The sequence below is a fragment of the Oreochromis niloticus genome, linkage group LG16 (genome assembly GCF_001858045.2).
Source record: "Oreochromis niloticus isolate F11D_XX linkage group LG16, O_niloticus_UMD_NMBU, whole genome shotgun sequence".
Lineage (NCBI taxonomy): Eukaryota > Metazoa > Chordata > Actinopteri > Cichliformes > Cichlidae > Oreochromis > Oreochromis niloticus.
Genome location: NC_031987.2, coordinates 18,126,164 through 18,145,099, shown reverse-complemented (window position 1 = coordinate 18,145,099; position 18,936 = coordinate 18,126,164). Strand labels below are relative to the sequence as shown.

The following is an 18,936-nucleotide window of genomic DNA, read 5'->3' as shown; positions in this document are numbered from 1 at the left end:
ATGTGACACATCAAACTTATTGGTAATGTCACAAGAAAAACAATGGTGTGCTTGGTTTCAACGTAACTTTATTCTTTCATGAGTTATTTACAAGTTTCTGACCACTTATAAAATATGTTCAATGTGCTGCCCATTGTGTTGAATTGTCAATGCAACCCTCTTCTCCCACTCTTCACACACTGATAGCAACACCGCAGGAGAAATGCCAGCACAGGCAGCCAGTATCCGTAGTTTCAGGTGCTGCACATCTCGTATCTTCACACCATAGACAATTGCCTTCAGATGACCCCAAAGATAAAAGTCTAAGGGGGTCAGATCAGGAGACCTTTGGGGCCATTCAACTGGCCCACAACGACCAATCCACTTTCCAGGAAACTGTTCATCTAGGAATGCTCGGACCTCCACCCATAATGTGGTGGTCCACCATCTTGCTGGAAAAACTCAGGGAACGTTCCAGCTTCAGTGCATAAAGAGGGAAACACATCATCATGTAGCAATTTCAAATATCCAGTGGCCTTGAGGTTTCCATTGATGAAGAATGGACCCACTATCGTTGTACCCCATATACCACACCAAACCATCACTTTTGTTGTTCCAACAGTCTTGGAGGGATCCATCCAATGTGGGTTAGTGTCAGACCAATAGCGGTGGTTTGGTTTGTTAACTTCACCATTCACATAAAAGTTTGCCTCATCACTGAACAAAATCTTCTGCGTGAACTGAGGGTCCTGTTCCAACTTTTGTTTTCCCCATTCTGCAAATTCTGTGCGCCGATCTGGGTCATCCTCGTTGAGATGCTGCAGTAGCTGGAGTTTGTAAGGGTGCCATTTGTGAGTAGCTAATATCCGCCGAAGGGATGTTCGACTAATGCCCCTCTCCAGTGACATGCGGTGAGTGCTACGCTGTGGGCTCTTGCTGAATGAAGCTAGGGCAGCCACTGATATTTCTTCATTAGTGACAGTTTTCTTGCGTCCACATTTTGGCAAATCCAACACTGAACCAGTTTCACGAAACTTAGCAAGCAGTTTGCTAACTGTAGCATGGGAGATGGGTGGTCTCGCAGGGTGTCTTGCATTGAAATCTGCTGCAATGACCCGGTTACTGCGTTCACCAGATATCAACACAATTTCAATCCGCTCCTCACGTGTTAACCTCTTCGACATGTCAATGGCTGTGAACAAAGAGAAACTTGTAAATAACTTATGAAAGAATAAAGTTATGTTGAAACCAAGCACACCATTGTTTTTCGTGTGACATTACCAATAAGTTTGATGTGTCACATGGCCCTCTTCCTATTGAAAAAACAAAAGTTGTATCCAAGATGGCCGACTTCTAAATGGCCCCCATGGTCACCACCCATCTTGAGGAGTTTGCCCCCTCAGATATACTAACGTGCCACAAACAGGACTTTAATATCGCCAACCATTCCCATTTTATTATTGTGTATCCATATAAATGGCCCACCCTGCAGATTGAATTGTCTCATTTAATCATAATATGGCAGGAGCAGATGTACTTTTAGATTGAGTTAGGGCCAAAACTTTGGATTTTCAAATAAATCATATGTTTGATTGTTCAGTAAATGTCAGAGAATTTGTCCATGGGATGGCTTTTGTTTCTCTGTAGACTCCCAGAGCAGATGAAAATGGGTCAGTAAACAAATGAATGGATCTGCATAATGGGTTTGTTGTGCCATGCTTCTGCACCAATCAATAACCTGGATTCATGCCATGCATAAAGCAGATACATACAAAGCAGATCGAGATACGAAGAGGGACTGCGGTTAAAACTAGGTCAGTAATGCCACTACAAAAGAGAAACTCAGTGACTACAGCAAATGACCAAAACAAAGTTCACAAGAATCTCAAGCTTAAAGATGTGGATTGTTGAAGTTTTTTCCATGAGCACGGCAAAATACCAGCTCGCCATTTGGTTTTGCTTTTTTTTACCTTTACAACAGATGTTAACCTTCACAGTTAGTTATTCCTGACATAGTTGATGCCACATGCCCATTTGGTTTAAACTGTCTTCCTCTGTTCTTGTGTGGTGGGCCTGCTTTCTCAGGCCTTTGATGGGTGTAAGTAGTGCTTGAGCCTGGGCACAGACCTGGTTCCATGAGAACTCCTTCCACAGTGTGAGCCAAGCAGGGGTGCAGGTCTTCATGGGTGACTGAACGCTGGCGAGCATTCAGGACCTGAGTCTCACACCGTGAAAGGTTGACCCACAATGAAGCCTCCCACATTTGTATGAGCTTCATCATCATTCAGATTGTGTCCTCAAGTAGGGGCGTGGCGCTGTGTCCACACTGAATCTGAGCACTCAGGCTTTCACATGATTATTCCCACAGCCTGTTAGTATTTTAGGTAAAGCTGAGTGCAGCCTTTCTTCTGGGCTTTATTCATTTGGTTCAGCTCATATACTGAGTTCTACTTTGCATGACATTTTTTAAAATTTAATTGCTGTAAAAGCACCACCAGGCAACATTCAAAGGAGTGACACTATATCGTTTCTGATGATAACTGCAGTATTTAAGTAATACTAATAGTATCTCACTCACTTGGTAACGTCATAATTCCAGTGCCAGTATCTGGTGGACTCTAACAAACTAAATGATCTTATGGCACCTTAACACTGGTCATCGCCCAGTTCTCCCGGCTTCTTTAAGGACATTCAAATGTCTTCCTGGGATGTTGATTGTCATTTATTCTGTTCTCTGTCAACATTCATCTGAAAATGCTCAGGTACAAGTAGTGGACTGAAAATTAGTGAAAAAAGTATAGATGATGTCCAAAGAAAAACCTTCAGAAGGCCTGAAGAACTATGGTTCAAGACCGCTTTAAAAAATACAACAAAGTCTGGCTCCTTGGAAGCAGAATGTAAAAGTATGAGGTGGACCTCAATACCTTTGCACACCACTGTATTACAGATAGACTCATATCGTATTTGGTCATCTCAGTCTGCTCATTATTGTATATGAGGCAAAGAACTTAGTTAACCACTTAGGTTACAGCTATAAAGAGATTACTGTTAGATATCGTGGAGTGAAATGAGACTCGATAGTGAACGCAGCCCACATTTAACTGAATGAACTGAACTAAATATTCAGAACTGAATGTTCACTACAAGCTACCAGTGCTATAGATTGCCTAAACAGGTAACCATAGCATTGGTGACATCTCTGTATTTCAAGCCTCTATTTTAACATCGAGGCTCCATTTCGGACTTTGGAGCCACAAGTGACCAAATTTGATAAGTTATCAGCTAAGCTTGGTTAGCATGCTTCCTTAGATTTCACATGTACTGTCTGTTTTGGTATCCTCCTATTGAAGAGGCCATGTCCCCAATAGTGCATAACTTTAAGCCGTAATTAAATTTAAATGAGTGAGTACAGTTTTCAAAAAGGTGGAATTTAGATATGTTCATTTCTGCTGGAGTTTTTAGCACTTTGCTTCATTTTTTTTCGTCCTGCTTTAGATAAAAAAAAAAAACAAAAAACAAACATTACAAAAGACATCTGTCAATACTATTTATACTACTTCTATTTTTTGCCCTATAGCACTTTTTCACCCAATTAATGAATGCATTTGCTGTGATAACTATGATCTTTATGCCAAAGCAAAAGTTTATTCACAGTGAGAGTTTTTAATGAAAGGCACATGTTTTTGGTACTAAAATCGCGAATTTATTAAAATATGTCCTAAAGCACATTTTGACCTGTTCTGATCACATGTTTTAAATTTCCTTTCACACAAATGATATAAACATTTGTTGTGCAAACACTCTTAAAGGTTTGCAGATGGATCACTGGATTGATCTTGACTTTTTAAATTTTTTTTTTCTGTCTTTTCTCAGTAACATGAAGCATCCAGTGTTGACCACTCCAGTACATTTAGTCCTGCACATAATCAGGCTCACTGGATGCTTCACTTGAGCTCCTGTTATACCTAATGTGAATCACAAGTGTGGAATCCACTGAATCAGCTGTTAACACACGTATGCAGAGATCAAACACTTCAAACACAAGGAACATGTTGGTTCTTCTTGCTTTAATGGGGCTGATGGTAAAAACGCTTGAAGATTAGTGCAGCATTTGTTGTTGTGGGATCCCTGCTAAGTTCACTTCCCTGACCCCCGAGGCTCCCCTCCCCTGTTGTTCCCCCTCATCTCTGAGGTCTGGTATCCGTGAGAAGACCCCACTCCAACTCTACTCCACCAGCCCCCCCTTCCTCAGCTGAAAGGCCTTTCTCTCATTAACATGCCCCTGGGGCTTCTCGGCCTGCTGTTGCCAAACAAACACAGCCTTCCTCACTGTCTCCTCCTCTGGTCATCTCTCATCATTCATTTTGGCCTGGCCCTGTTATTTTCACGAGTTGTTTCTCATAGGGTCATCGTCTTGGCTTTAATTTCTCCCTCCTTAAGTTTTTACAGGTCTTTTTTTTTCTTTGTGATTTTCTGTTTCTTCAGTTTTCACATGCTGTTTCCTCTGTTGTCTCTATCAGCCCAGAGGATGCTCTGTGTCCCCGTGTAGGAAATGTAGATGTGCCTTCCTTTCATGTGTCCTCTTTATGATTTAGAAACCACCAGATGGAGGGAAGAGACCGGTCAGAGGTTGCTAATGTATGCTGCAGGAGCAGAGGGCATATGGTGCAAATCAGAAGATGAAGGGTTTACCCTTGACCACAACACAACCACACAGCATGCACTCTCGCCCTCTCTTGGAGTCTGGTCACATGGGAGATAGACAAAGATGACTGTGTGCATATATGCTTTCAGCCTAAGCTATAGTTTTGACCCACAGCTAAAGTAGTGGCTTCCACTTTCTTGTTGCCACCAGACAGATTTCCTCCCATTACTTTTCTTTCTGAGACAGGGATGCCCAAGAGGAGGAGAATGAGAAGTGTGTTCATGGCATGGGCAAAGATTTGTGTGTCATTAGGAGGAAACTTTAATTTAACTGTCAGTTAAGAAATTGTTGATTTATTCAAAGAGAATATATAAAAGTTTTGGTCAAGGAAGGCATGCAGTAAGCTCAAGAAAGCGCTTACCTGACAAAATCTAGAACAAAAGCTGTGATTTACTGTGGAGAGTTGCCTTCACAAGGCAGGACACAATTAAACGATGGAACATAGCAGCAAGGCAAGTGAGAGACGGCGAAGGCAGAGTCGTGCAGGAAGGAAAGAGAACGAGAAACGAGAGTGTCAGGGGGAGAAAGGAAGAGAGAATTTGCTGAAAAAAGAAGAAGAAGAAAAAAAACATTTTTGCTGGGTAGAAGAAAAACAACCATGGAAACTCAATCAGACGAAAACCAAGACCAGAGGCAGGACAAAAGAGGTACCAATGAGCACTTACAAAGAGCCAGTTCAGTTCTTTTCATTGCTGTGTTTGCTGGGACTTTAACCTTCTCCAGCATGCTTGGTTTCGTTTCAGCTTTTGCTCTTTGGGGGATTTTTAAATATCAGACCAACATCCATGCTTCACTGTTTTGTTTGCACCAAAGTTTTCAGTTCATTTGCAAAATTGCCGTTGTCATGCTTCGGCTGTGTTCTGCCTGGAGTAGATTACTTGCGCTTGTTGTATGATCTAATTAGTTTAAATCTGCGGGCTGCTTTCAGCAGACTCTACTCCTGCAGCAGGAGGGACATTGTGTTGCCGCAGGTCATCATCATGCTAGCGTCACAGGGTGCGTTTGAGTTGTGTTTTCGGGGAGGACTGATGATTAATGAGGCGGATGAGGGGCAAGGACAAAGATAAATGAACCTGACATTACCAGTGTTACATCAATAGCCTTGAGGAGTTTGTACACTAAAGGGGGAGAGAGAGCGGGTCATTAACTTGCTCATCACCTTCTTGTAGGAATCAACAGGAATCCTTGAATTTTCTGTTGCGCTTTGTGAAATAAGATAAGCAATTTTTTTTAATACCGTCATATGTCTATGTTGCTGACTATGTGAGGAGGTCGGTAACTTTGCAAGCAGATTCAAATTATCATGGTTTTTTTAGAAACAAGAACTAGCCTTTGCATTTTTTTTAAGTATTTTTGGTTGATGCATAGCTTAGCTACTTTAACCCAATTAAAGAATGAAGAAAAAGAGACTCAAACTGACGACACTACAAATGACATTATAATCAGATGACAGAGCTTCCCAGAATTCCTTATTTCCCTTATCCCCACATGCACATAAAAAATGATGAGCCTTTACAGTCAGAACTGCCTGTTAGTGTTAATGAATGCATCCTACATGTTTGTAAGTCTCCCCTAGCATGTGCAGTCAGGGGAATTGCAATCAGTCTTTAGGTTTCTCTTCTGAGAGAAGCACAGTGAGACCACCTCTAATGAATTTCCATGCTGAGGTCTCCCTCATCTCTTGAGAATTACCATTATAGCCATTAGAGCAATTTTAACTATCGCTCCACTCAGCAGAGAGTGTGGAAAAATAAGACTCTTTTTCATAAGTGGTGTTTTGGCAGTTTGCCCCAATGGAGCAACAAACAACAATACTTAGCATTAGCTGTAAACAAACACATCTGTTAGCAATGAGCCTAGACTTTTTTTTTCTTTTTTAAATTGAAACTGGATGGTGTTTTTAATGGAGCTGGAAGCCAGCTTGTTGTTCAGGGAACTGGGAAGAAACTGAGGGTTTGCAAACTGTTCACTATAAATTGTGTGTATCCAAGTATGTTTATATCTGCGTGGGGGTTTTGCTTGTATATCATATGCATACTTTTCTATGTGCATATGATTATGCAGTGCTTGTTTATGCTTGTGCTGCGTGTTATTCTTTGTTTGGATAGGTGCAACTGTGTTTGTGTCTGGTATGTACCCAAAAAAAGAAAAGTCTTCCAAAACACCGCTCACATGTGGCACACATTTCTCTGTTCAGCTAAAGCAGAAAATAGACATTATTCCACATTTACCAAGCATCCCAGCTAAAGATTTTGATTATGGTTATGTTGGCTTGATGACTGTGGCTGAGGGATTGAGGGTGGCAGTGATGCAGCAGGGTGAGGTGAAGGGTTAGTGATGACTCAGATCTCACTGTGCAGTGTGTGGTAACTTCACTGGACAGATAAACCAAGAAATGACTGGTAATGATATTACTCCCTGTATGCCTACTGGTATGTGGTAATTTGATGAAACTAGATTTTGCCCTTTATAATCCCTTAACAAAATTTGCAAGTGATCAAATTGTTTGCCTTCTCCGTCTCGAGAAAAACAAAAACAAACATACAAAATAAGAAAAAATATATTAAAAAAAAATAAAGAATCAACCTGAAGGGTAATCTGTGAATCTGCCAGAGTCCAGTGAGACACTCAAGTTTTCTTTCTCTACTCATTTATTGTCTCGAGCTACTGCTGGCTATCAAACAAAGGAATGAAATGCTCAATAAATGAAGTAAAAAACGACCAAGCAAAAAGACAAAATAACAAAACTGACACCTAGTAAATTGTGGTGCTTTTGGACCCCTATAGGTCTTGGACCCAGAAGCAGTTCCACACTTTACTCTCATTAGCTGTATGTCTCTGTCTGTCTTCATCTCTGTGTGTTATAACTTCAGATTCCAGCTTGGTTTGCAACTCATGTTGGTCTTAATAAGCTATCTCATTCACACGCTGACAATCTGAGATGCTTTGACAAACAGGATCCTCCTGGAGTGTGAAGAGGCTGCTGTGGCCCATTGTGGCTAAGCTGTGTACAGTGCTGGAGGGGCACACAGGATGGAGCTCAGTGGTGAGCTTGTCCTGGGCCTGCAGCCTGTGGGCCGGAAGAGCAAGGCCGTGGTTCAGTGCTATTCTGAATGGCCCCTGATAGTCCAGTGTGATGGACAGTCTGGGGCTGCACACACTGGCTCTTTGTATCCAGGCTTCTTGGACTCTCGCTTTCTTTTTTCTTTCTTTTCATGTTTTTTTTTTCTGTCTCTCTCATACAATGTCACCCACACAGACACTTTAAAAAAAAAAATCACACAAACATCTTTTTCTCCCTGTATCCTCGTGATACAAATGTGTCAAATATGGCTTCTGTTGTAAGGCCAGACTACTACTGCTGTAGCAAAGAGATGGACAATGGAGTGAGAGGAAGTGGTTGGATGCCTAACTAGGAGTATTAGTCAGGGAGTGGGAGCATGTGAAAGTCATCAGAGGAAAAGGGTCCAATGTGATTTTCATTTAAAGTGCTCCACCCAGAGTAAGCCAGTGGGATCCCTTCATTACAAGCTTGTTGTTTAGAGAGTCACCAGCTCCTACTGTTATCCCCCCGTGGAGGAGGAGGACTTTAGCTAACACAGGGATTTGCAACATCCTGTATTCAATGTAATCCCACACTGTACTCTCAGATAACAATCTATTTTACAATAAGATACATAGATTACAGAACTCTGCAAAGTTTTGTGTCATTCGTTTGTTGGCCTTTGGACTTCTTGCATGGAGTTAGATGCAATGATCCTCTAAAGGAGTTGTTGCTATCATGAAGTACCAGTTCTTGCTCCCAGCCAAGAAATATGCCAGCGTGTAAACCTAACAATAAATCCACAAACTATTGTTTGTACAGTTGACCAAAACCTCCGAACACAACAAGCATCTCCGTCATAATCTTGGTTACTAACCAGCGACAGTAAACAAAAGGAAAACAAGTACTTGCTTAACATCTAAAAATAGTGAGACTCTTGTTTACTTTGCCAGACTTAATGGAAGTTACTTCTTGAGAAAGCTCGTAATTGATTTTCCAGTATCATTGTTTCCTTAGAGATATTTTAGAAATGCTGTTAACATTAACCACTGTGAAATGCCTTCTTAATAGACTGTGGTTACGTTTTAAAATGCATTTTACTATATATTTAGCATAAAGGCCCTTTTAGAAGACTCAGTTTCGAGCCTTTAACCGAGATATTTTGTTTTCCACAGCAGTTCTGCAAAGTTCTCTCAAAATAAAACAATATGAATTCACATTTCCATAGCACATTTTTCCCCACGCTGCAGGATGAATTAGGTGTATAATAACAAGTGATTACATAAATCTCCAGTGATGACGAACAGGGATGCTAGCTTGCATGCCATTGTCTTGCATTTTTCAGATAAAAGAAATATCACCAACAATATTTCAACACTAAAACCAGCCTGAACCTTTGACAAAAGGCAGGATAGAGCCATGCTTTCCTGTTATGCATTTAGAGATGATCTTTTGCATATCTTGGTTTTAAAGAGTGTTTATCTAAGTTACTATTACCTTATCAGCTCAAAGCAGTCTGACCATTCCCCTCTGACCTCTGACATCAAAAAGACACTTTTGCCAAGAGAGCTGCTGCTCACTGGATATTTTTTTTTTTTTTCAAACAATTCTCTGTAACACTAGAGATGGTTTTGGGAAAACCCAGCAGTTTTGGAAATACTCAGACCAGTATACTAACCATGTGACATTCAAAGCCATATAAATCACCTTTTCCCCCTATTCTGATGCTCAGTTTGAAGTTCTGCAGGTCATCTAGACCATGACCACATGGTGCTGCCTTGTGATTGACTGATTAGATGTTTGCATCAATGTGCATTGGTATACCTAACAAAGTGGCCGGCGAGTGTATGTACATTATTGAACTGATGCTGTGCTACTGTGTCAACAATGCTAACAGGCTGTTATACAGTTTGACCAGGAATGACTATCTCAGGACACTGTCTAATAGAAACAGAGAAATAGAGCACTATAACAGTCAGCCAGAACATAAATGAGAACCTAAGTAGTTTAGCTGTGTAAATACCACCCATGATTCATTGTGTTGTTAAGCATAACTTAAGTGATAGCTAAGAGACATCAACATTGTCAGTTCTGTTGGATAGCTGCTTAAAGACTGTGATTAAACAGACGGTATATTGAGTAGATTTTCTCTCTTTAATTGCACTTATTTGGATAAGCAGATTCCTGCCTTGGCCATGTCAGGTTAATATTAACCTTTTGCATATATTAATTTGACTGTAGATTGCCATGATATGCCAATATGATTTTTTGCATCTTATATTTTCCGACTTCCTTATGTGTTTGGACTTTCTTCTCATTTTCAGATCTAGTGAGGCAATTAATAAAACTATCGTACCATGGCATCTGGTGGTATGTTGCCAGACTCTTGATCTAATATGGGAAAAAACAAAAGGTTCACAATATGGCGTTTATTGCTACTTTTGTCAATTTGTTTCTGGTATTTAGTTGGTTTTGCACTTGGAAACACCTGCATGCCACAGAACTGTAAACATTACAAAAGAAAGGGTGGTGCGTAGTTGTGAATAGCGTCTTACGTAGTCTTGATGGGGGCTCGGGAAGTTGATTTTTAGCCAACATTTCCCAGTGTGTCAGAGCAACCTGACAGTACGCTCTCCTTCTTTATTTAAGTGGACTGTATTTACTTTGCAGCTGGGTTCAATATCCTGTCGAGCTTTGTGATCTGACTCCCAGCAACCCACTCTCCCTGCCTGACATTTTCATTACAGAAATGTGGGCTATGGTGGAAGCTAGCGACTCTGCTGTGGGGTATGCTCATTGAGTTGTGGTTAACATGCTGCCATGGCAACTCCTATTCATTCACAGTGGGATAGAAATGTTTTTAATCGCCCTGTACTACACAAACAGTCTGACTGCAAAAGTATTGACCTAGCAGCCATATATCTGTAAATTTCTTTTGTTAAGGAAGGCAAAGCGCATGGACACAAATCAGCTTTCAGTGTCCCAATAGACATTTGGTCTCTTACCTCAAGAAAAAGATAAAATATATAGCACCTATTTACTCAAGTTGAGAACTCAAAGTGCTTCTTACTTTTCTCTCTTATATTCTCACACACGCCAATGCATCAGGGGAAACTCGAGGTTCAGAATCTTGACCTATGGAATGGAGGAGCCAGGGATTGCTCCAGTGACCTTCCCACTGGCAGATGACCCATTCTGCCACCTCATCAACTGCTGCCCTTCTGTTGTTGGATGGTTACAGTTAACAGATACTCATAGGCTGGCATAAATCCCTATTCTAATGAATGCACATATAAGAGCGTTCTTATAGTGTGTAAGTATTAGCTTAAATACGATAGCCAAAGTGGTGAAAACCAGCCCAAAGAACACTTCACAGAAAAACGTGACGATTGCAATTCTACTGCAGAAATGAGTACGAGCAGAAATGGAGACTACAGTGCTACAAGCATGACTGCTTAATCACTGTGTTTTTTGGCTGGGGTCACCATGTGCTAATCTTTAACATCATTCTGGGTGTGAGGTTATAACTTTATGCTAGCTTGTTTTTTGTAGATCCTTGTAGAGCTGGTGCTGTGTTAGCAGCAGTGGATAGATTTGTCTGCCTGGGCACAATAGACATTTTACCGTCATGCCATTATCCTGTTCATATCTATCTCCCTATGCAAATACTGAAATCTGATGATTGTAGTGCAGAGGGCATATTTGTTTTTGTTTTTCCTTCTGACTAGCCAGTATAATTGATGAACTTGATCGAAATGTTAATATTGAAACAGGAAAAAAAAAAATAGATCTGCAAACAGTGCTTAAAGAAATCAGAGCAACCATGTACCACAAACTATATGGTGACACTATACCCAGTTTCCCCGAAGCATGTGTTGCATATATTGATACTGATACATTCTAGGCAACATATGGTCTAAGACTGATGTATTTTTTGGAAGTTTATTTATCCGCCAATCCAATACTACTGGTCAACTGATTTATTGGTATTATTTAATGGAAATTGTTGTGAAGATGATTAATCATCTAAATGCAGACAGTGTTAATACAGTTTATACAGAATTGTTGTTTTGTGACGCATAGCAAGATGGACATGTGTCTGTGGTTACCTGACATATAAATCGAATATTCTCCATCTGGTTTGATGTCCAGAAACATTTGACTGGTTAGCTGCTAAATATTTTACTGGTTTCATCAGCAAGTCACTAACCTGGTTAGTTGCTGCTGCTTGATGCCCAATGAGTGATTGGTACTGTAAAAACATTCTTTCTAACGGCGTTAAATGTATTAAATAAAGATGGGAAACCGGGCATAGGCCCAGGTGTGGGATTCAAAACATGAACAGACAGTGACCTGGATGTCCTGTGGCTGTACAACATCCTGTCATACACATGTGGATCTGATTGTAAAAAGGCTGCGGCTTGTTTGCGTTTTTCCACAGTGTGTTGTGATGACTGGGCTCCATTTCACAAGGCACATAGGATCAAACAGACCCATCTAGGTCACTTCATTTCCCTCATGTTTAGCTGCCATTGATTTCCTTTAAAGCTTGATACACGCGCATCGCCCTGACCTGCTGGATAGCCATTAGTGGCCTGTGAGTGAAGTGATGAATTGTCAACTGAAACGTTACAGCAGTGCAGATTTAAAAACAACCCTCAGTGGCACCGAGCAAACTATTCCTTTTCCTCATGTTGCTTTGCATTGCAGTTGTTTTTGAAGGAAGTGCATTAACCACAAGAAAATGTTTTGAAAGTTGTTTTGAACAGATGTGCTGGGACTGCCTGCACATTTCCTTTCGTAGCAATGACGATGAAACATCGTTATTTAGAAAATTTAAGTTGTAATCAGTTACAAAATGATTGTGGCAGACCAGTAATAAGTTCAGAGTATATGCTGCCTCTTGGGTAATGTGCCCTGGGATAGGCTTCATGGATGAATGGATGATTTATGTAACGAATCATCGCATAATTAATATTTCTTTGATTCGTATTCCACAAGCGAAACACGCTCCCTTTTATGGAAGTGGGGTCTGATGCTGACATTAATTCATTTCATTGCCTTTCAAAGTCAAATGATTTGGAATAAAACATGATACTTGATGACACCTGCTTTTTTTTTTTTTAACACAGGTTGCTTCGAGTGTTGCATCAAATGTTTAGGCGGCGTGCCCTATGCATCTCTGGTGGCTACGATCCTCTGCTTCTCTGGTGTCGCCCTATTCTGTGGATGTGGCCATGTGGCCCTCACTGGCACTGTGACCATCCTGGAAAACCACTTCTCCAAGGTCACCAGCGATAATGTCATGCTCACTGACATGTAAGTGGCCTCATACTCTGTGTGATCTAAATAGCTGCATCAAATGTTTGCCTTGCCATTGCCATTTGAGTCTGACAAGTGGATTTTTTTTTTTTCTCTTTTAATACTATTTCCCCTTTAATGTCAGATGTATTGTACGTTATGCTCACTGGAAAAAGTGTCTCTGCATAAGCATTGCAGTAAAGACAAGTCCAAACCAAAAGACGGATAGCTCTTTTAATGAGGTTGACTTTATGTAGGCTATTTTTAGATGACGTTGTCTCCCACATTTACCTTATCCTTGAGAGCAGTCCTAATATGGACCCTTTTTACAATGCAGTCCATTAGTCCTGACAATAAAAGACGAATAACATAAAACAGGACTGCACATATGTTTTGTGTTTGGGTGGATTAAGAGTGCACTGTTTAATTTAAGACGTCCTCAGTCTGTCTCTTGGTAGATGATTTGCAGAGACACACATCACCTGTTGTCTCCACATTTGGGCTCATTGTCTGTCTACACTGAGAAACTGTCTTAGTCACAACAATAAAGATGAACCTTTTCTGTAGAGAATGCATGCATATGCATTGTATGGAGCTATTTTTAGCTTTTTTCTTTTTTTGTAAAGGCCAGTTTTGGCCAACGTCTTGAAACGTATCGCAGCTTTACTGGCACAACCAAACTCATACGTAATATTCCCTTTAACAGAATACAGCTGATGCAGTATATCATCTACGGCATTGCTTCATTTTTCTTCCTCTATGGGATCATTCTGCTTGCTGAGGGTTTCTATACAACTAGCGCAGTCAAGGAACTGCACAGCGAGTTCAAGACCACCATCTGTGGACGATGCATCAGTGGAATGGTATGTAAATACCACCACACTTTTTTTTTTTTTTTAAATAGAGCACGCTTCAAAAAAGGTTTAATGACACTGTGACATTCCTGTGTCTTTAGTTTGTGTTCCTCACATACATCCTGGGTGTGGCCTGGCTCGGTGTGTTTGGCTTCTCTGCTGTGCCCGTCTTCCTCTTCTACAACATGTGGTCTACCTGTGCTGCCATGAAGTCTCCGATGGCCAACTTCACAAACATTGAGTCCATCTGCGTGGATGCCCGTCAGTATGGTGAGAGAACAGCACTGTTTTTCTTCATTGAGAATACACTCAGTGAATGGCTTCCTGTTAGTATACAGACCAATACCGTATTATACACACCACTGTTACTCCTTATAAGCAAATCAGGTCTGTGTGGGGCCTCATTATCATTAAAGAGGTCCTGAAAGGTTCATTTATCCGATTATTTACAAGAAAAAGGTAACAGGATATTTGTAACATTTGCAGCTCGGTGCTGTGTTTCTTAGGTTTGATCATGATTTGCATGAGACAAGGATACTACGGTTGCAGGTATAAAGGTGCTTTTTAATTTTATGACAACAGGAATTATCCCGTGGAATGCCACACCAGGCAAGGCCTGTGGATCAACGCTAGGTGACATCTGCAACACCAGTGAGGTAAGGCGTGTTTGTGCAAACATCATTCATCCCAGAAGTGGCATGCAGAGCAGGGTGACATAGGGTTGTTTATTGAAGACTAATCACTGTTAACGCTGCCTGTCTTTTTTCAGTTCTACCTGTCTTATCACCTGTACATCGTAGCGTGCGCCGGGGCAGGAGCCACTGTCATCGCTCTGGTAAGCTTCCATCCGCTCTCTCCATCCTCACGTTTTAGTCCATCTTCACATGGTTTGTATTAGCAGGTCATGTGTTCGGTGCTTTTCTTCTCATTCCCATATGGTTAATGTAGCCAAACCAATGATGATAACATAGTCTTTTCCAAAGCTCCAACTTCATTTTGCCGTTTACCATCAGCTTAGATGGACATGACCCTATTTTGAACAGTTGCTTTTTTGTGCCATGATTAGGATTCTTTTTTTAGAAATGACACTTTAAAAAAAACTGTTAGAATTCTATAAAATTATACTTCATGATCTTTAACATTTTACTGCTGCAAACTTACTGGCCACTTTACTAACTTGTCACAATATTAGTGACGAGGAGGTCACTGGCATGTACTCTTACCACCTTTTCTGTTCTCTTCCACCAGCTGATCTACATGATGGCTACCACTTATAACTTTGCTGTTTTGAAGTTTAAGAGTCGAGAAGACTGCTGCACTAAGTTTTAAACCGTTTTAGGAACACAGTGCACCATTCAAGGCTGTGCTGAGTAGACACCGTTGCCACTGACAACAGTTGAACTAAAAAAACAACAAAATCTGAGAATAGAAAAAAATCAACATCTCTCCATTAGTAATCACAAGACATGTAAATAGCTGACTGTATACTTCTCTTAGCATTTGATATCCAGGGATAATGCTCGTCTGAGGACACCTGATGAGAGTTGTCTTCAGAGTGGGATGATGGTGTTTAGTTGACTGGTTTGTTCTGCTTTCCTTTACACTTACTTATTGAAATATGTCACCACCAGAATTTTTTTTAATAGAAATGTGCACAGCTAGAAATCCACAATAGTGTTATTTATATTTGTAATTTGTGAAGCTGGTTTTGGCCTGCACAAACCACATGAGTAAGTTAGATTAAAAAGAAAAAAAAAAAAAGACACACACGCAGTATTAAGAATGCAGTTATTCACCTTCAATAAGCTGGCGAGCTTCAACTCCTGAGACACTTGTAAAACAAGTGTGCAGGTTTTGAAAAAGCTGACATTCTGACATCTGATAAATACGCTAGAGTGCACGCGGCTCATATCGACGTACAACACGAAGTTAAGGCACGTGGGCATCTGATGACAAATATTGAAGGTGTTCTCAGGCTTAATATTTTTTGATTGCCAGATTAGCATTTTGGTGTGGATGGATTTTAGTACAAACATCTGTAAAATGAGCTGTGACGGCGGCAAAAGTGCCTTGTCCTTGTGTTTCTTTGGTTTATTTGCTTAGCCTTAAAATCTTTCAGAACCAATGTGTGAAACACAGAAAACCTTCAGTATTATTAATTTTTTTGGTCATGAGTTAGATTCTAAACTGAACTAAAATGTTTTATTCAATGTGTTATGCTGATGAGTATTACCACAACCAGCTGTGTATTGTAGATTTCGAAGTAACTGCACATATCGAAAGTAGCACAAATGAAGGGTTAGGCCAGTACCGTGCGTATAATTCTGCATGAGGCCCTACGACTCGGATTAATTCCATGTATTTTATAAAAAGGAAAAAAAAGAGAAATGATCCTATTTTAGAGTACAGTAATTGTATTTTTTTTTTTCTATGAGAGCTGATCCTGATATTGCCTCAGCTACGAAGTTGGTGTTTTGTTTCATACATTTTCCTTTATTCTTTCTCAAAGTGCCATTAAAGAGCCATTTGTTTTTATCTTAACACTGAGCCTGCATGCTTACAATTTTCAGATACTTTGATCTGTTTATAGTTACTTATACTCCATATTTCATATATTTAAATTTCTCCTAAGTTTTTCCAAGACTGTAGCTTTTACTTTCTTTATAAAATAAACAATCTTTGTTTACAAAAAGAATCCCCACCTGGTCTATTTATTATATATCCTACAGCTCAGATTTGCAAATTTCAGAATCTTGTGCTTTGCACTAACCTAAGCTTTTACAGCTCTGCTCATTTTGCATGTGCAACCTCTCGCTATCTTCCTCCACTCATCACCTCATCTTTTAAGTGTCATTTCTGTAGTACTGTGTGTAGTGAGGTAATAACGCCGAGTATTAGTAATGATTGTAACAGCACTGTTACAATACCCGTAACATTTCTTTTTCCGCAGTGTCCTTTTTTTTTTTAAAAGCACAACTTTACGTTCGTGTCCGTAATGTACGTACTGTAGCTCTGACTCCTGTAGCTTGCTTTGCATCTTTGACATGCTCACCGGCCATCCACCTCACCCTTCTCTTCCAGATCCACTTCCTCATGATTCTCTCAGCAAACTGGGCCTACCTTAAGGATGCCAGTCATATGCATGCCTACCAAGACATCAAAATGAAGGAAGAGCGGGAGCTGCAGGACATCACTTCACGCTCAAAGGAATGCCTCAATTCCTACACATAAGGATATTTCAAGCTTACAATCCACACGCACGCACACATAAGCACATATACTTACATTAACAGACACTGTGGCCAACCACTGTGGGCCCTCTGGACCAAGGCAACTCTCAGCTAAAATAACATGCCAACTGACACTGTGCAGTACTAACCAGGCTCCTAACAGACTAATGCATCAGTGTTGCTTTCTGCACTAATTGTTTCACAACTGCTCTGTGAAGTTTCATTCATGCTGATTTTTATTTTTCATTTTCTGTAGGGAAGAGTCATCTGAGTTCTGATGTTCGTGTGTTTTTATAACCTTTGTTGTTGTTTTTTCTTTTTGCTGGTGAAGCTTGTGACATTGCACTATTCCTACACAGCACACCACAGTATTTCACAGTCTTGCTCGATCCTTCTTTAGTTTTCAGCTAAGGAAGATGAAACATTTTGGTTTTTGTTCTGTTTTGCAGATGTATTATACAAATGAACGGCCTTACATCCAGTCTGAGTTGTGTGTCACACTATACTGACCTTTTTAGGGAAAGTAAAATGTTGCACCAGATTCTTTTATAAAATAGTTATGCACTATAAATCTATAATCCTTGATGATTATGAATTTACTTGCATTTCCATCTCAGTTGATGATTGTCTGAATGTTGTTCATTAGTTATAGATTTTTCTTGTACAGCTACTTAAGTCATGGCCTACATTACCTCTACCTCAGGTGAGCACTAGAGCCTATGGACAAACAATTCCCCATTGCAAGGCTTAAAAGAAACCAACTGCAGTTGTAAAAAGATGTCTCAAAGACATAGTAGACAGATTTGTGTAGCTACACCCCCATAAATGCACAACAGTTCAACTGATTCACAGTACTATAGATTTTGGATAATGCTACAAGAAAAACTGACCTGTATGTATTCATTTAGGCACATGGGAGGAAAAAACAAAAACGTCAGTACTTGCCAGTGAAGAGTTCTGATGGCTAATAATATAGCAGTGATTATTTGCAACATGTAAAATATGATCAAAAATGACTGGATTTAAAGGAAATCCTATTAATAAGCATAATTATGTCCCACGTGTTTGTTACCATTTGAAAACAGAACTGAAGAAGTTCAGTTAAATTTATTACAGGTCACAATTTTTCATTTCTTCTTACCTTTTTTCATAATTTTCTGTAATTGTATATTAATGTGCAATTTTCATAATGTTAAAATAACAACTTGTAATCTTTATTAGCTGAGTTACAGGGATAATTTGAGATGTTACTTTGTTGTATAAAGACGACCACTTCTGTGGTGACCTGTGATGTACAGTTATGCATACTGACATCAGTAGTAGGCAGTGTTTGCCCATTTCTTGTTTTTCTAACAGAATATAAAGCTATGTAGCACATTAGTTATAGATCTTTTTTAGGTTCTTTTAATCACTTGATAAGTATACTTTATTGTTTTGTCGCCTGATAGTATGCCTGTATTTTCTATGAATGTCAAGGGCTTCCTTATTATTAACTGATACTTAACTTTCCAGCTGTCAAGTAACATTAAGCCACAACAACAGTCCTTTAAACAGTTGTATAAAATTATAAATGGTAAATTCAGCCAAAGTATGAATGCCAGTGTTAAAAGGTATCTGTTTGATACAGTGGTACAGGCGACTGGCAATAGGCGTGCAGTGGTCGAGCGGATAGATGACAGATGTACATGAAGCTAATGTACGTCACATCTTGTCTTTGTATGTTGTGTTTCCTGTTGAATGAACCAAAAAAAAAGTAAATAGAAGGCTATCTATCAATCCCCCAGGAGGACAATAATCGGGTAAAAGAAAAAAAAACCAAAACAA

At 39.9% G+C, this 18,936-nt stretch overlaps 1 protein-coding gene across 3 annotated transcripts in view; it reads left to right on the top strand.

Moving 5' to 3' along the window:
- gpm6bb (glycoprotein M6Bb) overlaps positions 1-18,865 on the top strand; it is a 30,578-nt gene extending 11,713 nt beyond the window's left edge. The window contains exons 1-7 of one of the 3 annotated variants that reach the window (XM_003455471.5): positions 5,190-5,331; positions 12,860-13,046; positions 13,735-13,891; positions 13,984-14,152; positions 14,465-14,538; positions 14,652-14,717; positions 16,964-18,865. In XM_003455471.5, the coding sequence (XP_003455519.1) occupies positions 5,283-5,331; positions 12,860-13,046; positions 13,735-13,891; positions 13,984-14,152; positions 14,465-14,538; positions 14,652-14,717; positions 16,964-17,113 (852 nt within the window). In that variant the 5' untranslated portion in view covers positions 5,190-5,282 and the 3' untranslated portion in view covers positions 17,114-18,865. Of the gene's footprint in view, positions 1-5,189; positions 5,332-12,859; positions 13,047-13,734; positions 13,892-13,983; positions 14,153-14,464; positions 14,539-14,651; positions 14,718-15,130; positions 16,578-16,963 lie in introns of those variants that run through there. The other 2 variants (XM_003455468.5, XM_003455469.5) reach the window with 2 other exon arrangements.
- Positions 18,866-18,936: the final 71 nt, after the last annotated feature.